The sequence below is a fragment of the Vicia villosa genome, linkage group LG6 (assembly GCF_029867415.1).
Source record: "Vicia villosa cultivar HV-30 ecotype Madison, WI linkage group LG6, Vvil1.0, whole genome shotgun sequence".
In the NCBI taxonomy this organism is placed as follows: Eukaryota; Viridiplantae; Streptophyta; class Magnoliopsida; order Fabales; family Fabaceae; genus Vicia; species Vicia villosa.
Genome location: NC_081185.1, coordinates 164,237,915 through 164,255,756, shown reverse-complemented (window position 1 = coordinate 164,255,756; position 17,842 = coordinate 164,237,915). Strand labels below are relative to the sequence as shown.

General features: G+C 34.6%; 3 protein-coding genes across 3 annotated transcripts; 1 reads left to right on the top strand and 2 right to left on the bottom strand.

Moving 5' to 3' along the window:
* The first annotated feature begins 289 nt into the window (after positions 1–289).
* LOC131610982 (light-inducible protein CPRF2) lies at positions 290–3,892 on the top strand. Its single transcript, XM_058883089.1, has 6 exons — positions 290–680; positions 1,088–1,258; positions 1,331–1,408; positions 2,261–2,326; positions 2,526–2,591; positions 2,695–3,892. Exons 1-6 carry the CDS (start codon positions 450–452, stop codon positions 3,520–3,522), a joined length of 1,440 nt encoding a protein of 479 aa, XP_058739072.1. The 5' UTR covers positions 290–449; the 3' UTR covers positions 3,523–3,892.
* Positions 3,893–4,149: 257 nt separating this feature from the next.
* On the bottom strand, positions 4,150–11,052 carry LOC131615236 (subtilisin-like protease SBT4.15). Its single transcript, XM_058886707.1, has 13 exons — positions 10,905–11,052; positions 10,589–10,622; positions 10,245–10,383; positions 7,420–7,514; positions 6,941–7,038; positions 6,714–6,857; positions 6,541–6,646; positions 5,927–6,437; positions 5,735–5,835; positions 5,416–5,643; positions 5,199–5,307; positions 4,899–5,112; positions 4,150–4,760 (listed from the first exon to the last, which is right to left on the bottom strand). Exons 1-13 carry the CDS (start codon positions 11,050–11,052, stop codon positions 4,213–4,215), a joined length of 2,475 nt encoding a protein of 824 aa, XP_058742690.1. The 3' UTR covers positions 4,150–4,212.
* A 1,197-nt stretch (positions 11,053–12,249) lies between these two features.
* LOC131613090 (GDSL esterase/lipase At5g03610-like) lies at positions 12,250–15,938 on the bottom strand. The gene is made up of 4 exons (XM_058884804.1): positions 15,787–15,938; positions 15,466–15,681; positions 13,257–13,531; positions 12,250–12,971 (listed from the first exon to the last, which is right to left on the bottom strand). Exons 1-4 carry the CDS (start codon positions 15,839–15,841, stop codon positions 12,447–12,449), a joined length of 1,071 nt encoding a protein of 356 aa, XP_058740787.1. The 5' UTR covers positions 15,842–15,938; the 3' UTR covers positions 12,250–12,446.
* Between the last annotated feature and the right edge of the window lie 1,904 nt (positions 15,939–17,842).

Below are 17,842 nucleotides of genomic sequence, written 5' to 3'. Positions count from 1 at the left end.
TAGTTTTAAACAAATCTAAATCGTTGATTCAGTCAGACGATAATGCTTCGATGTTTCACCGTGAGGGACTTAATTGAGCCCTCACCTTAGACTTCACCCTAAAAGAAATGCCAAAAAATAAATAAAAGATAGGCAAGCATGGATGATGAATGATAATAAGCCGACTTTTGCAGTGCGGCCAATCAGCTACGTGGGGATGATTCCCGAAACGTGGCAATCAAACATACATGGTTTGCTTATTACGAAACTGGTCAACATTTCATCAACCATGACATGTGGCAATCATTCACTATCTGTGTGGCCTTCTTCACCTATCATGCTATTGCTTCCTTCTCTAACCACTCTCTTGCTGACTAATGTAAATGTAATACTCCCTTCTCTTCATTCTTTCCTCTTCTCTCTTCCGTTACGACGGTTACATACCACGTCCCCTCTCTCTCTAGACCAATATGGAATCAGAGAAACGCTATGCTTCAGCTTCTTCTTCTCTCTCCCCTACTTCTTCATCCTCCTCTTCTTCTTCCTCTCCGTCCGACGAGATTGAGGCGGCGGAGACTCTAGCTTACTTTTCCCGATTAGCAATGCGCCGCCACACTACTCATTCCACCGATAATTCCTGCAACAACCGATTCAACCTCGACTCACCGATTCCTCACTCGGATCCTCCTCCGCCTAGTTCGGTAATTTTCTTGCTTAACTTAAATTACTATAGTTCAACTTATTATTATTATACTATTGTGGATTTGATGTTGAATTATACTATATCTTGTCAACTACTACGCATATAATATAATAAATATTTAAATTACTATAGTTCAACTTATTATATAACTTATCAACTACAATTTTAAACGTTCATCAACTATGATTTTCATGTATATAGTTGAGCAGAAATCGTGGTTAATTAATAGATATTTTGTATATTTGAAAATCATATACGTTTGATTGACACAATTTGGATTATTAATGGAATGTTATTTTAAGTTTCAACATCTAAAAATTATGGTTAATGGAGTATAAAGGAGTATCTCCGATCGTTGAAACATTTTATGGAGGAATTTAGAAATTATTTAATTTATTATGGCAGGGCCAAGGTGTTGCAGGTCAGCAGCAAGATGAAAAAATGTCGAGCACTACATCGATCGAAACAGAAAGGATTCAACAAAATGACTGCTTAAGAAACATTAAGTTGGAGCAGGATGCTGATTTATCTAAGACTAATCACTGCAACAAGTCGTCAAGACGTAATTTTACAGAGGTATAAGAGAGGCTGAAGTTTCTTTTACTTCAATTCCTTGGGGTACTTGTAATTTACTGTGTTTTTGTTCAGGAAGAAAAAGAAGCACGGAGGATACGAAGGGTATTGGCTAATAGAGAGTCCGCTAGGCAGACAATTCGCCGCAGGCAGGTATTTATATTGGCAGAAGTTCACCGATTTTTAGGTTTGCTTATGGATAGTCCAAAATCTAAACCAAATTTGCACCTGCACATGTTTGGTGTGTTTTGTTGACTAGAAGTCTTTACTTTTATACTTTTTTATTAACCACATAATTTGTTTGTGGATTGACTTACATTGTTTGTGCTAATGATCACCACCTCTACCTAGGCGTCATCAGATTAATTGGGTCATTAATTATTTGCTCCCTCCCTGATATTGTTGTTAATTGGGCATTGCTTATTGACAATGTACCAATTAGTTGGATGATTATTTAAGCTTTTCTTGTAGAAAATGAAAGTTTCCATGGTCCTAGAACATCATGTTTTATAACATCCATGAAACTTGTAGAATAGTCCAGTCCCAGTTTGCCTCTAGTCACCGGTTTTTTATATGCCATGCCAAAGCCAATGAGGTTAAGCATATAGTTTCTCACAGTGCATGTTAATAGCAACAAGTCCTATTTTGATTATATCAAGAGTCAGGCAACCAGCATAGGAATTTGGTTTTAATACCAAAATGCAGAATTTGACAGTAAATCTGTAGTCTTAATTTTTGATCCAAGTATGGTAATACCTGTATCACTATATCACTATGCCCACTTTGCAACAATTGCTGTGTTTGGTTCTCTCTTATTTTTAAAAACTTAATTTTATTGTAATTAAGCCTTTGCATAAAAAAGTTTAGGACTTCAGTACAACAAAAAAGGCGTAATCAACATTCAATTAGTCCCGATAATATATACCAATTTATCATTGTTCTGGCTGAGTGATTTCTCATTCAAATATTGAGCAGATTTTATTTCTTTTTTATGAAATGCTTCAGGCTCTGAGTGAGGAGTTAAGCAGAAAAGCTGCCTCGTTAGTGCTGGAAAATGAAAACCTAAAGAGAGTACGTTTCAATAGTCGTTCCTTACTTCCTTCTTATAACGAAGCTACTTTTTTTGTCTTCCTTTTATACTTTCTTCCTCTTTATTTTGCTTTGCTTATCTGTATGGTGCATCTATTTTAGATATTATTGCTTCTAACTTAATTTCATCTCTTTGATATTTTCTAATCATTCACTCTGTTGTGGCATTTCTGGTGAAAAGAAGAAGGAACTGGCTTTGAAAGAGTATCAGTCTTTAGAGACTACAAATAAGCTATTAAAAGCACAAGTAAGATGTTTTGCTCAGGAAGAAATCCTTAAGTATGGTATAACTCTTCTTGTTTTCAAAAGTAAATAATTACATGAAAAATGACATTTGCTTCTGTTTGTAGGTATCTAAGTCAATAAACACGAAACTGGAAAAAACTCCTGTTGAGCAGGAGTTATCTATGGCCGAGGTAGCACCTATGTCTGGTAATAGTCCATGGTTTCGTTGTAACCATTTTCCGGTTAGACAATTATTTTGGCCCTCCATCTTTCAATCTTCTAATCAAGTTCATACACCATTTAACTCCATTGCCATTCCATCACATGTATACGAACCATGTTCTTCTGAGTCTGAATCTCCTCACAAGCAAGATAACCTTATAAATGACAATCGAACACAAAATCTATTGTACATGTTTCAATGTCCTTGGTTATACCCTCCTCCGGATATTGGAAATGGACAACCATCGGCTTCCAGTTGTGTAGAAGATAAACAAGATAATCTTCCTCTAGATGAACAATGCAGTACTAGTTTATCCTTAAATAGAGCAGGAAATAGGGATTGTCATGCAACTGTACCTATCAAATTGAAAACAGAATCTACTGAGTGGACCAAATCCAGATCTAGTAGTGATCCTGGTCACACCACTCCATGTTTTTCTTTGGATGGAGTTGAGCAGAAAAAAAGATGTCACAATATAGAAAATTTCCATAGACCTGCATTTGATTGTAATGGACATGCTTCTGTAGTCAAGCAAGAACCCGAGCTTCAGTTAAATTTGGCTTCCAACACCAAGGTATCTTCAACAGTTTCTTCACTGGAAAAGAAACAAGAACAGTTCATATGCCCAGGAAAAAATCTAGTAGATGCAGTTGCTGCGGCAGAGGCACGAAAGAGGAGAAAGGAACTAACAAAACTAAAAAGTAACCAAAGCCGCCGGATGGAGTGTTGATTTCTCAGTTAACCAATTATCAGCTTTTGCACCTGCTTATGGTTTGATAGAAAAGAAATTTGGTGAAATTGAGGAGAGGGTACATGAGACCGAATTCACTTACGAGCCTTGGAAGGGTATTGAATTCCAAATCATGTATATAGCAGTGATAGTGGGAAAGTTAGGTTTTTCTGAAATCATCTTGCTTTTTTTACTTCCATTGTCAAGTGGAACAACTTTTTTATTTAAGAGTTATTACTATCCGGATTCTTCAACTTTGTAGGGTATCTCTGAGCACTTTAATCCCATAAATTGGGTGTACAATATGCTGTATAAGGATAACCTTGTAAATTATATACTTCTAACTGTTACTTGAGAATTGAAAATTTCATTCAACTGAAATAGAAATTGTTGGTATTGAGCTTAAAATACAGTGAACCAGGTTTTAGTGCATGCGCTTGGTTGTCATCCTGTACTTTTTTCTCTTACTGTTTAATGCATTCTTCATGTTTATGGAAAACTTTGACCCTACAACTTTTTCTAGCCCCAAGTATATCGATACAAACTATTGTTCATTACTAGTACTAAGTGCGACTAAATTTCTTTTTCATTAAGCTAAAGCAAATAGCAGACTTAGATGTACACAATATGAATAAACCTCCTGAACTTAAATTCCTAGGATATGAAATATGTCCAATTCGGGTTTTTGTATCACAATGATGGCCTAACGACAACTATTGGACTTCTAACATTGTGTTTAGAGTCATTCCATTCGAGTAATGCAGATAATATCAGTGTCTCCGGCGGCATTGGAGGCCCGTTCAGGACAACCTTAAATGACAGTTCTTGGTGCAACTGAGTAAACGTCAATGTATTTGGGATAACCTCCACAGAAAGACCCTTAGGTGCTGTGACTTTAGCCTTGTATGTTGAAGCTCCGTATCCTACATTTTTTACTGTCCTGTAAAAAACTGCAGAGATATTAGAACTGGCACTCAGGAGCTGAATATGCATAGTAGGGTAGTTGATTCCATCAGTGCCTATTGCTGGTTTAACTCTGGAGCAATCGAAACTCTTGATTCCAATCAGGATACCAATGTTTGTACTGTTGTATCCTTCCTTGCAAAGGAAGGCAATATAGGAGTTCATTCTAATGTCATAAACTAGACCAGGATGCAATGCTTTTACTGGGCTAATCTGTCCCGAGCCTATTCCCAGTTCTGTGAAACTGTCGTTGGCTTTGACTTTCATAGGAGTTGCTGAATCAAAGAGACGAAAATGTTAGATTTGAAATGAATTTTGTTATATACTTTGAAAATTTGTCTTAGTTATAAAAAAAGTCACTTTATGATCCTTGATATTGCCAAATACGGCTGATGCGACCACAATTGCCTTACCAGTGGTCATGAGGGCAGATTTAATTGCTGCAGGAGTCCAGTCGGGATGAAAGGATTTAACATAAGCAGCAGCAGCAGCTGCATGGGGACAAGCCATGGATGTTCCTGATATTATGTTAAAAACATTATGACGCGTGTCTTCAGCATACCCGGTTACTGATGTCAATTTGGAATAAGCCGCCAGTATGTCCAATCCCGGGGCAGCCAAGTCAGGCTTCACATAAAATTTTAACATTTTAGAGGACAAGTGAAATGGAAACAACACAAGGGAGTAAGTAACAAAGAGAGAAAATCAATCACCTTGAGGATGTTACGATTGATATGTTGTGGACCTCTAGATGAAAAAGAAGCAAGATATGGAGCAGGGACTTTCGTACTTGCTGATTTGTATATCACAGCTTGAGGATTCCTAGATTTGAAATCAGGCAGATATTTCTTCTGGTTAGTTACTTTACTTTCCAAAAATGATCAGATTACTCAGTTACGGTATAGTGAAAAGGAGAGTGAAAGAGTTTACTTAGTGGAATTAATATAGGTTTCAATGTTTTTGCCTACTGTATTCATATCAACAACTGCTCCTGCAATTACTGTTGTGGAGGAACCATCTTCTTGATCTTCATCTCCTATAATGATTCCTGCTCCTCCTAACTCCTTAATTATTACGTCCTGGTGGCCTGAACCCCCAGCACAATACACTATCCTTCCCATCACCTTATCCTTGCTTAGAGACCCATAATCACAAGCACTACATCATAACCATCATCATCACCTCAAAACATCATAATCTTCTCAAGAAGTTATAAAATATAGTAAGAAATTAAGGATAATAACAGTACCTAGGATTGCTATACTCATCTCCACTAACGTTAGCAGCAAGAAGTCCACTAGTCAGGGGGTACATCTTTTTCTCAGGGGAAAAGGTATTGATCGATAGTCCCTAATTTGTAACATCGTAAGGAGTTAACCTTTTATTTGTTTTGATTTAAATATACAAAGGTCTTTTGGTTTTAGTTCTTATAGTTACTTACCGTAACACTCTTTCCATCACCGAAGTCTACTTGTGTTGTAAACTGTCTATCAATAGTGGAAGCAGCAACAGTCATAATCCAAGGAGCAACATTCTCAACCGACGTAGGTCGAGGACCATCATTTCCAGCCGAGCAAGAAGTGAGAACACCTCTTCTCATAGCATGAAATGCTCCAATAGCAATTGGGTCCGAGAAAAACTGACGTGAGGGACCCCCAATAGACACTGATATGAGGTTGACACCATCAGCAATGGCTTCATCAAAAGCAGCAAGCATGTCCATGTCACTGCACCCAACGCTCCAACAAACCTTGTACATTGCTATGCGTGCTGATGGGACACCGCCGCGTGCATTGCCTTCGCCAATGCCGTAAAAACTCGCATCCCTCACCACTGATCCGGCCACTGTCGATGACGTGTGAGTTCCATGGCCCTGATCATCCACGGGACTCGGGTTTGGGATGACTGGACCAGTTGGGTCGAGGTTGAAGTATTTTGCTCCTATTACCTTGCTGCGCAAGAAAACAAGTTTAAATCAAATCAACCTTGCATACAAGCAGTACAATATCTCAACTTTGGGTTACTCTACTGATAGAATTAGAAGTAGAAGGATACTTGTTGCAGCCAGTGAAGTTGGCTCCCGTTACACACTTTCCTTTCCATCTACGCGGGGGCGGTCCTAACCCCTCGTCATTGAAACTGGGACAATCAACCCAAATACCTGTTTACATATTTCATCATTTATTTACTATAAATCTTAGAGAAATGTTAATTTAATTTATATATACCTGTGTCTAGCACGCCGACAATGATGTGACTTTCTATATTGCTGTTTCTCTTCACTTTCAGGGGCATTCCCATGAAATCCCATGACCTTGTTGTATGTAATTTATGGTATGTATTTCTAAACACAGATACCACATTCTCCTCCTCTGCATTCAATTAAATAATATGCATCTATTTCGGTTCTAAATATAAGAGACAACTGAATCAACAAAATTTTCTGTTCCCGTACCTTGCAATTTCTGTGCTTCATGTGGCAAAAGTCGTGCAACGAATCCATTGAAGCTCTTTCCATAACTATGTATTTTGGATTCTCTAGCTAACTGTTTGCTGCAGGAAAACGGAAAAATAACAATCACTTAGATAATGATCGATGAAGTGTTATTAGCATCTTATATCAGAATTTAATCTTATTTAACTACATATAAATTTGTGCAAATGTTACAACGCGACATCACATGTAGTAACTATCCTGTCCAACATGACAACAATATATCCGATTATGCCCAATTGATTTATTTTCTTAAACTTTTATCGATATTGGTGTGTCCAGAGTGTCTGTGTGGTGTCTGTGTTTGTGTTAGGTGTATGCGTTTGTATCTGTGTTTTTTTGATTAAACTTCTGTATAATTTTTTTATACATATTATTTATTCATAATTATTATAAATTAATGTAGGTAATAAAATGTATTTGGAATTGAGAATTATTACTTTCCAATGGCAGTCTCCAACATGTTATGGTGGCGTTGTTGCATAGTAGTATAGGTTCTTGTAGCTGGTAGTGCTCCCATGTATACAATATATGGCTGTTTATTAGTCACAAAATTCACATAAATTATTAAGAGGGTAAGAACAAACATAGATTAATCTTGTAACCCTTGTTTCAAAGTGCAAACCCCAACAAGACATATCGGATTACAATTGCAATGTATGATGCACAAAAGATATGTGACTCATAAGATAAATATATAGTGCGCTAGTAAAAAATAAATTTAAGCCGTAACGGCATCAATTCACATTGCAACCGTCACGATAACCATTTTTGCAGCGGAAATTAAAAATCTTGCTTATATCAATAATTCTTTTCAGCAGTAGTAGTGATGAGTTTAGGTGTTATAAACACTTTCACTAATGTATACCTTTCTTTCATGTTGATCTGATCCTTGGATCAGTATAGGAAAAGAGTGGAGAAAGATGGGTAGTAGAAGTAGTAGTAACCAATTTTGTAACATTTTTATGGTAATACTCTATTGCTAACAGACACTAGTGTTTTTTTAATGTGAAAGAAAAACGGTGTTTGTTGACATAAATAGTGCAAAACTATGTTGTTTCATTTATAATGTACCTTGCGTAGATTATGTAAGAATGCGAAATGAGTGACATTTTGAGAAGGGCAAAAAGGAGAGTCTAGGGGACTTGGTATTTCGTGGCTTGAATTTTGGATCTCTAAACAAGTCAAGACCAATACCAATATTCTTCGATCAATGCAGTACATATTGTATTGTAACTGTTTATTACAGGTGGTTTATTAATTAAAAAATAAATTATTAGGGGTAAAAGAAATGTCACTATTTGTTGGGCCTAGACTTACTTCGGTGGAAATCTAAATCAAAGCCCAAATCCAACATAAATTATATATAGAAAAAGGGGATTACTATGAGGATTTTTTAATCCATCTTATGCATCTGAAAAGTATACTATATAATTTCAAAAATGAATTTTAGTTTTCGGAGATATATCTCCGAACATATCTTTAGTTATTAAACGTTAGATTATTTTGGAGATGCATCTTTGTACCAGGGCCGGTCCTTTGAGTTTTGGTGTCTTGGGCGAATCAAAAGAGTGATGCCCCTATAATTTTTTTAACAAGAAATACATAAAGATAAAAGAAATAATTGGATAAAAAATATATTTTCATTTGATATTGTCCACAAAGAATAGAAATATGGATCTTTCAATCAATGTTTATACTACATCAAAACATAAACCACTATAAAGAGTCTTATTATTCTTCTTCTTGATCCGGTCCTTTTTCCTATAAAAAAATTGACCAAGCCTTTAAAATTATTTAAATATCATCCTCTTAGCCTTTAAGATTATTGACTATTTAGTCAATAATCCTCTATAATATATGCATGCATTAGGAAAACAATTAAAAGTCTTTGAAGAACTCAATATTATATAGCTTAATTTTGATTCAACTATTAACACTTCTCTAATAAGTTTCGGTTCTTCAAACAAAATTATTTATGATCTAAGCCTTTCAATACTAAACAAAAATCTAAAAAATTATTTTCATGTGCTATACTGCTTAAATCTTCTATCAAGTGAGCCTATTGTTTGATCTACATTATATAAGAAATCATGATTTCGAAAAGACTCTTCAGCAGACTCAAAATTCAGCTACCAAATAATCATAGCTACTAAAAGTTTAAAGTTTCTAATTCCATGAGTTGCTAAGGATTCGACTTCACTCTTAATTTTGAGATTATTATCTTGTTCAGGTAGTTGAAGTAGTTCACTCTTAATTTTGGGATCAATAATATAAAATATTTTCTATATCATTATTTTAATTTTAGTGCCTCAATTAAACTCTGTAGTTGCTAAAATTATGGATAAGTTAATTAATATTATTTTAGAGGAATTAATTGATTTTTTTTATATTTTATTTATGAGAAATTACATTCTTTTATTAATTTTAACTTTGTAGTGCCCTTATAATTTTGTTAACCAGTATTTTTTTAAAAAAATTTCTAGCAAATGTTTTTGTAATAGAAAATTCTCTTTTAATATATGTAGGGGTAAGAAAAATACATTTGGTGCCCCTAAAATTCTGAGGCCCTGGGCTCCCGCCCCACGAGCCCGTGCTCAGGGCCACCCCTACTTTGTACGAACATTTATTTGTTAAATGTTAGATTGTTTCAGAGATATATCTACGTAAAGCATTTGGAGATATATCTCTGTATCCAGTGCACACAGTAAATTTTAAGTGATTCTCATATCAAATAGTCAGAAGATATACTATGATTCAACAATACTAAGACTATGAAAAAAATGACATATATAAAGTTATAAGTCAAGAGTACATAAATCCAATCCAAGATTTATAACGAAATCGATACATAAAATCCAATCTAAAGTATATCAAGGGTACAAGTACTATAATACCGCGTATGATGGATTCGACCTTGACCTCGTGCCCTCCTGTTTCTACGCTGCCTCCTATACTGCAGTGCCTCCCAAGCCTCTGCCATCATAACATTTACAACGCCCCTCGCCTCACAGCCATCCAAAAAGAGTTACCATCAATACTTGTCTGCTCATCCTCTATAATACGACGTCATCTAGGCAACACATCAACAACATGATATGCCCTAGCTTGCTCCCCCTTTAATATCCCTGGATGAGCTGACCTCGGTGGATCTCCTGGAGCATCATGTACCATATAAGAATGCGACACTTGGAAGAATCTTCAAATATAACTATCTACATAGCTCTATTCGCTCTCAGCTATGATACTCTATGTTTAATCTGACATAATCATCAAACATAGCATTCATATCTCTACGTTTCACAATGGGAGGAGCAAACACATAAGGATCTTTGGGAATGTACTGCAAATAGCCGAACTGACGCATGACATACTCAGGCATATGAGGAAACTTCAAACGTGATCTGCAAGCCAACCATCTCGAGTATAAGACTATGTCGTCTAAAGAAATCGTCTCATGGTGATCGACGTAACAATGAAAGTGTATATCCTCTACAATTAAGCAGTCAATATACACTCTGAATGACTCTGTCGCCTAGTTCCCTCTAAGTGGGGAGAATGCAGAAGCACGTGGCATAACTTCAGTATAAGTCAGTAGACACGACCGACCGGAGATGCTTGGGAATTGTTGGAGGATCCAAGCCTGAAAAGTGATGGAACACATAAATCATTAGTTAGTAACAGCATTGCAATAATTTAATAAAACACAAGCAGTAAAAGACCAATAAATTATACCATCAAAAGTGTGATACTGCCCATCACCTATCTCGTCTTCTACACACAACCTTCAAATGACTTAGAGTACAAGTAGACCAAACAAGCGGCCTTAGTTGTACTCATATATTCGCTGAAAGTCCTCGAAGTACTGCAAGTAGATGACATTTATATAAGTGGTACTCTTGTTCACAAAAATGACAGTGCCAACCAAATCCAATAGGTATTTTTGTTCTATGGTGTCGTACTTGCTCATTATCACCAAAAACTTGTTGTGCTCTCAGTATCTCATTTGTAAACACATTCTTCAAGAAACTAAACCTAGTACGAGCCCCTCGGGTGAAATCAAACTCCTCCATGGTAGCCTTTGAGTCAACTCCTAGGTTGTCTACCACCAACTTAGTGCCTTGTCATTGGTAATCTTCTCATGATCTAAAAGTTTCCCCTTAATCGAAAGTTGCAGCAGACACGAGACATCATCCAGTGTGATAGACATCTCACCATGTATTAGATGAAATGATGGCGTCTTTGTGCGTCATCTCTCTACCGGTCTTGTACAAATCCCGCATCTCGGATAACTACAAAACTTCTTGAAACCACTAATCGTTAGGAGGAATAAGGCTTGTAATTTTTCACCCATGGTTGATGAATTTTAGCGGATCACATTCCTGCATACATAGTTTAATAAGAATGATTCCAACAAACAAAATTTAATATTACAACAAACACAACTTCAAATGAATCATTACGGGTAAAGAGGCAGCAATGATAAGTCTGATGGGTCTCCTAAAAAACTCCGAGGTGCCTCTAGTGTCCTCTGGTTCTAGGATGTCTCAGGTGCCGCCGCTGTCTCTTGGGTTTGAGATGCCTCAGGTGCCTCTAGTGTATGAGGTACTTCGCGTGACTTGGGTACCTCTGCCTAAATAGGTGAACTCAGTCGTGTACGGAAAAATGAAAGAAGAGACGCATGAGGAGGGAACTCTCGCCTGTTATGGGAAGAGGAAGAAGGCAGAGTAATATGAGTTATGAGAAGTTAGTTGTGATTTGTGGGGATATGTGATTAATAAGATTGGAAAGTGTAATGTGTAGTTGGAGGTTATCTAATGACATATGTATAAGTGAATGTCATTTAATGTATGGAGTGTTTAAATGGAAATTGAAAATGGTGGAAAAGTTTTAAGTTTAGATTTTTGCAAACTTGGTAAGTTTTATTAATAAGGGATTATAATAATTAAGGATGGGATATACTAGGGATGGTAAAACGGATTCAGTCTGTCGCACATGTTTGATTTGTCTGATTTTTTTTTTTAGGATGGACAAAGATTTTAGGCCAACACTCACTAATATGTCTGTTTTATCCCATCTCATTTTTCGCAAACACGATTATTAACCTAATATTTATAAATTTTAGACTTGAAATATGCAGTGCCCGTAGATCCATCCCACTCTATTTTTTTTTTGGACGATCAAGTTTTAAGCTCACTTCTACCATGTTTTTTTTACAAAATAGATTAAAATGGCGCACGTTGACACCCCTATGATATACTCTTAGTCAATTGAAAAAGAAATAAAAGAATATTAAATAAGAAAGATTTTATAAAAAACAATGAATCTAAAAATGCTTTTGCTAACAATCCAACAGCTAGAATGATTACAAACAAAACACAATTTAAGAAACAAAATGAATAAGTGGACATGTATTATTATTCAACACAAACAAAACTAACAAAAACCAATCTTAGTACTCATATAACTAGTAATGAATCTGTTCAAGAGCATTCGATATTCTTAGCCTTGTATAAACAGCCTGCCACCCTGCATCACTAGGATGAACCAAATCCCAAAAGAAAGCAGACTTAGGATTCTCACAAACCGTATACTTCTTAACCTTCTTCACAATACTTCCACAAAAATACTTACTACTCACTCCATTACAACAAGGTACCAACTCATTCTTAATGTTGTGTGTGCTTGGAGACCTCAACACCGACATGAAACTATCGTATAGATCAAGAACTATAAAGGGCACTGAAGAATTATCATTGATTTGCTGGTTCAATTTTGTGACAGCGTCGGTTAAGAGCGTGTTATGGTAACCTACGAGGAGGTCGTTTGTTGTTTCGTTGCATAGTTTGAATGAAGATGAAGCTGTTACTGCTGGTAAACATCCAATTGGTTGTAGATTTGATATAATCACTTTTCTCACTCCTAATTCTTTGATGCGAATTACATTTGTGATTGTTTGATTCACCACTGATGATACGAATGATGGTAAACCCTGCATGTATAATAAATAGACACATTAATATTAAGTCACAAATTATTGATGTAACAAAAAAATTGATCTAAATTATTGAATTGTGGAACCAAATATCTAATTATAATATGGACAAAATTAAAGTAATAAATTTTTTTCGGATTCATGCTAAATTATTTATATATATGTCTGTAGTTGATGAATTATAGAAAATTTGAGTGGAGCACAATGTTCCATTGGGCCACAATAGAGCTAAAATATTGTTATTCATTGCTTTATTATAACAAGTAAACAAAAAACATGTACCTGGATAGAGCCATTTTTGACATTGTAACGAGTGTAGTCATTGCCAGCGACAGAAACAAGAGCAACTGAATTTCTAACATCTGAGGCTGTGAATACTTTGTCTTGTATTGCATTTTGAAAAAAACTGATCTGAGTTGTCAAGTTTGGACCTGGATTCAATGTCTCAAACACACCAGTACCTCCAAATGCAAAGCTCATTCCATTTTTCAAACGATGTGGTGCCAAATGTTTTCTTATCCTGTATGATGCCAGTGGTTGCAGTTTCAAATGCTTGGCTGCAATTGCATGCATAATGTAAATAATCATATTCATTTTTTTTTTCAGTTTTAATAAATAGTAAAAACAAAAAATAGGATGGTTGATATATATATTTTTTTTACTCAAAGCATGATTGATCTTTAAGTAAATGAGAAAAAAAAAGGACTCTAATTATTTTTGAACAACATGATTAAAGTTGGAGAATGCTTTTGCTTTTGGAGGGGTCTACGTCAGATCCACTTGTTATCATAAAAGTTAAGCTTTGGAATAAGAAAAGAAGTGTATCTAGAATTTCTAAGATGCATTCTTTATAATTTGATTATTTGATGTCAAAATATGAAGTGGTTTAGTGATTTGATATTAATTAATCTACTACATTAATTCTTTTTGGCACAATTAGTTGAATTAAAATATAATATTTATGGCACTTGGGCTGCAGGGATGGCAAAACAGGCCCGGCCCGCGGAAAAAGTCTGTTTTATCTGTATTTTTTCACGGGACGGGGCAAGATTTTAGGTCCGCTCTCTTTCATGTGCCCGCCCCGCCCCGTTTTTTTCGGGCATGAACTTTTTCATACAATTTTACTATTTTTAGGCCTAAAAGGTTTATGCCCGCGAGTTTTCCCCGTCCCGCCCTCACTTTTTTGCGGGACGGGACAAGGTTTTAGACCCGCACTCTACAATATGTCTGCCCCGCCCTGTTTTTTCGCGGGGCGAGCCTAAACGGGGCGGACATGCCCGTTTGCCACCCCTAGCTGTAGTGGTAAATGAGTTCCGGCTAAGGACGCAATCTGGGGAATACCGGGCTTGATTCTTAGGTAGGAACAATATTTGGCCAGTGCCCATACCTCTCGGCACAAACTCTAGATTACTAGAGCCTCTTTCCCTTAGGAACCAGAGTGCGAAAGCCAAAAAAAAAAATTTATAATTGATTGTTACTCCCTCCGACTTTATTTATAAGCAATGATTTTTTTTTAAATTTATTAAGTAATGAATGTAATATTTAATTCTGAACTTGAGAAGAATAACCACACTTTACTCTGGGATTGCAAATAGCAGTAGATGAAAAGAAAAAAACAAACAGTAGCTGTAGAGGAAGCACTTACTTTGAGTGTTAAAGCAATGATTACTAAAGAAAACAATAAGGACAAAAGTGTCACGTTTGAGACTCATAAAACATGCCGTTAGAGTGAACGTGTCATGTAGTCAAAAAACAGAGTAAAAAGAAAGTGAATATGCTAAATTAAAAGGTGTGACACATAAACACACTAATGGAGCATTTTTTACTTGTAAAAGAAACAACATTATAACACCAGAATAGATAGACAATTATGAAAAGTCACAAGCCAACTGAGATATGAACCCCACTGATTCTTCCACTATATAATTGCACCAAACATTATTATAGCTTAATGTCCTTTTTCTCTCAAAAAATTCTTAACATTTTTATATTACTCCCTATTAAAAAGTACAACATTTTTCTCATAACTTTGAAAATAAAAATGGTAAGAAATATGGCTTGTCAAAATAATCTCATATAGCTAGATAATCGAAAATTCGGTGTTAATAATAATTTATATACAATACTCATGTATATCAATTTAATCAGACTATTTTTTTAAAGATCAAAGTCGTGAAAATTCAAAGTGGATAATACTTCATAACTGCATTGATGCGTACTTGAAATCGATCGGAATATTCTTGATTTATTATTAAATGATATGACTAGTGCATTATTATGTGATTAGTGACCATTAGTTTCATACTATTAAAAAAATATCATAATAATTATATAAAGAATGAACCAGAGCCGGCCGGCACAAAAGCAAAGCTTTTGCTAATGAAAGATAAAGCTAAAGATATAATGTATATTAAATAGTATTATAGTAACAATAATAAAAAAAAGAAAGAAAAAAGAAAGAAAGAATTTGTAATGAAGCAATTGCACATACCAATGAAGTCGGTGAGGACTCTGCCGTCGGAGAAACGGCCGGCGGGTTTGCCGGGGAAGGTGACACCATAAGGATGTTTCCATGAAGGAGCAAAACCTCTTTTGATGTTACCTGTGTCAGCATATGAATCTCCAAACACAAACAATTTTGTTATAGGCTCATTATGAAGACGATGATAGTGTTGAATATCAACTTCACCTTGTACAACTCTTTGTCCTATATAAATATAATCAATAAACAAACAATATTAACGGTAATGTCAATCGATAAATAAAAAACAAAAGAAAAATTAAAGAAAACATTTTAGTTGTTTGTTTGTACCAGAGAGATGTAGAATGATGAAAATGAAAGAGAGGAGAAAGGGAGAGAAATCCATGAAGGTTTGAGAGAGAGAGAGTGAAGTGATGAATGTTTTGAGATTTGAAGAGAACAAAGCAATAGATGAGTGTGCGTTTTCTTATAAAGTGCCCTCTCCACTCACTCACCCATTATTTTGACGAGTTAATAATGTTAGATTTGTTATAAAATTATTCAAGGTAGTATTTATTAAATGTAACTTACAATGGAAAATATATGAATTTACAATGGAAAATATATGAATTTTTAATGATTTCATTTGTTCCAAAAGTATATAACCTTATATGTTTAAGAAAATAACAAAATTGAAATATATATAAAATTAAAAGATTTTTTTAAATTAAGTGTCTTTCATTTAGTTATAATTTTTTTGATATATTTCTGATGTGTCTGTGATAAAAATTTATATGATAAGTTCAAATTTCATATGAAACTATTGTAAAATATTTATTAGTGTAGCTATTACTAATTACAACTTTCTCTTTCTAAAAAATTAATATAAATCTTTTTAATTTATATAAATTTTAATATTTATACAGCTAACATTAAATATTTAACTTATTCGATATGTAATTTTTGATTTTGTAGGTGTCGATTAAATCTTTCTCATACTTATGAGAAAGATAAAAAAATGGTCAGTTAATTATTTCTCATTTGACCAGCAAGATAAAAAAAAATCCTTGTTATTCCCAAAAATAATAAATATTCTTTTTTCCTAAAAAAAGAAATATTCCTAAAAAAAGGAATATCTTTTTTATTTCTAAAAAATATTTTCAGTCAAAAATTTATAGAAAAAGTTGAAATTGTTATATATTTAAATTGCATTTTAAATATATTAGTATTGGATTAAATGGTAGATATATATCGCACCTACATGAACCCAAATACTTATTTCCTCATATTTTGATTGAATGAGGAAAAATTTATTAGTTTAATGCCTTAAAATAGAAATAAATCGCCAATATTTTTTCCATTAATTCATAAGTGAGTTTTTAAATTAGCTTTTTAAATATATTTCCTCTTAACACAATTGATAAACATTATTACTAAGGGTGTTTGCGATACCGTTTAATCGCATTCAAAAACAAAAATGTATCTCATTCGAAGACAAATTTATTCACGTTCATTTTGATTTTAAATAATACATTAAAAAGTTTAATCTGATCCGATTCAAATTTATGTAGTTCAATTTAGATCAAATTTTAAATATTAAAATTATAAATTATATTTTTTATTGATATTATAAAAAACTACAAAATAATATGTATTATGTAACATAAAACGTATAATATATTATAATGTAATATTATAAATACTAAATTACAGTTTTAGTACCTCTATTTTAGTCCATTCACAAAAGCTGTCCCCCTATTTTTTTTTTAGATAGAGAGATTTTCAGAGCTATGCTTCTACCAGAGAAAAAACTTCTCTTAAGTAACTGATTACACATATTCTCATGACCCCAATCGTCCACGGTACAAATATATTCCTAACCCACTTCTTAAATTAAAGGCCACATCAGTAACTTGACTTTCACTCCTTTTTTATTATTCTTGACTTACTACCACTCCATATCTTTCATTATTCTTCCCTCTTCGCGTATAGGCCATCCACACACGCGGTTTGGGCCTTGCTTCAACCAACTCATAATCCATGGACCCATGTTCTCTATCGTTACCTTCCTCCGCAGGACCAACCTTGTCCTTAAGGTTGAACGAACGAAACTGACTTTTAAGAAAGCCCCGCCCTCCCACACAGTGTTTTCAAGTGTCACGTTCTTCCATTTAATCAAACATTGGTTGACCACTTGCTCTCCAATGTTGATCTCTCTCACAACGAACAACTCTTCCAATTCCTTGTTCTCTTCTATTTCCGCCTCTAACTCCTCTGATAGTGTAGGTTATGCAGTGTAATTTCCAATTGCTCGCTTCAACTGCGATATGTGAAAGACAAAGTGCGCCCTTGCAAAGTCCGACAACTTCAATTTATATGATACAACCACTATTATTTCAACAATTAG

Bases quoted from the DNA above. Each gene is read 5' to 3' on its own strand.
- LOC131613090 (XM_058884804.1), bottom strand. From the start codon at position 15,841: ATGGATTTCTCTCCCTTTCTCCTCTCTTTCATTTTCATCATTCTACAT. The intron at 15,682-15,786 runs GTACAAACAAAC...ATATTTATATAG, and splicing joins CATCATTCTACATCTCTCTG to GACAAAGAGTTGTACAAGGT. The intron at 12,972-13,256 runs GTACATGTTTTT...TTATACATGCAG, and splicing joins TCAAAAATGGCTCTATCCAG to GGTTTACCATCATTCGTATC.
- LOC131610982 (XM_058883089.1), top strand. From the start codon at position 450: ATGGAATCAGAGAAACGCTATGCTTCAGCTTCTTCTTCTCTCTCCCCT. The intron at 1,409-2,260 runs GTATTTATATTG...GAAATGCTTCAG, and splicing joins AGACAATTCGCCGCAGGCAG to GCTCTGAGTGAGGAGTTAAG. The intron at 2,592-2,694 runs GTAAGATGTTTT...TTCTGTTTGTAG, and splicing joins ATAAGCTATTAAAAGCACAA to GTATCTAAGTCAATAAACAC.
- LOC131615236 (XM_058886707.1), bottom strand. From the start codon at position 11,052: ATGGAGGAGTTTGATTTCACCCGAGGGGCTCGTACTAGGTTTAGTTTC. The intron at 10,384-10,588 runs GTCGGTCGTGTC...GTTGGCTTGCAG, and splicing joins ACAATTCCCAAGCATCTCCG to ATCACGTTTGAAGTTTCCTC. The intron at 7,515-10,244 runs GTCAGATTAAAC...ACTAATAAACAG, and splicing joins ATGCTATGTTTGATGATTAT to CCATATATTGTATACATGGG.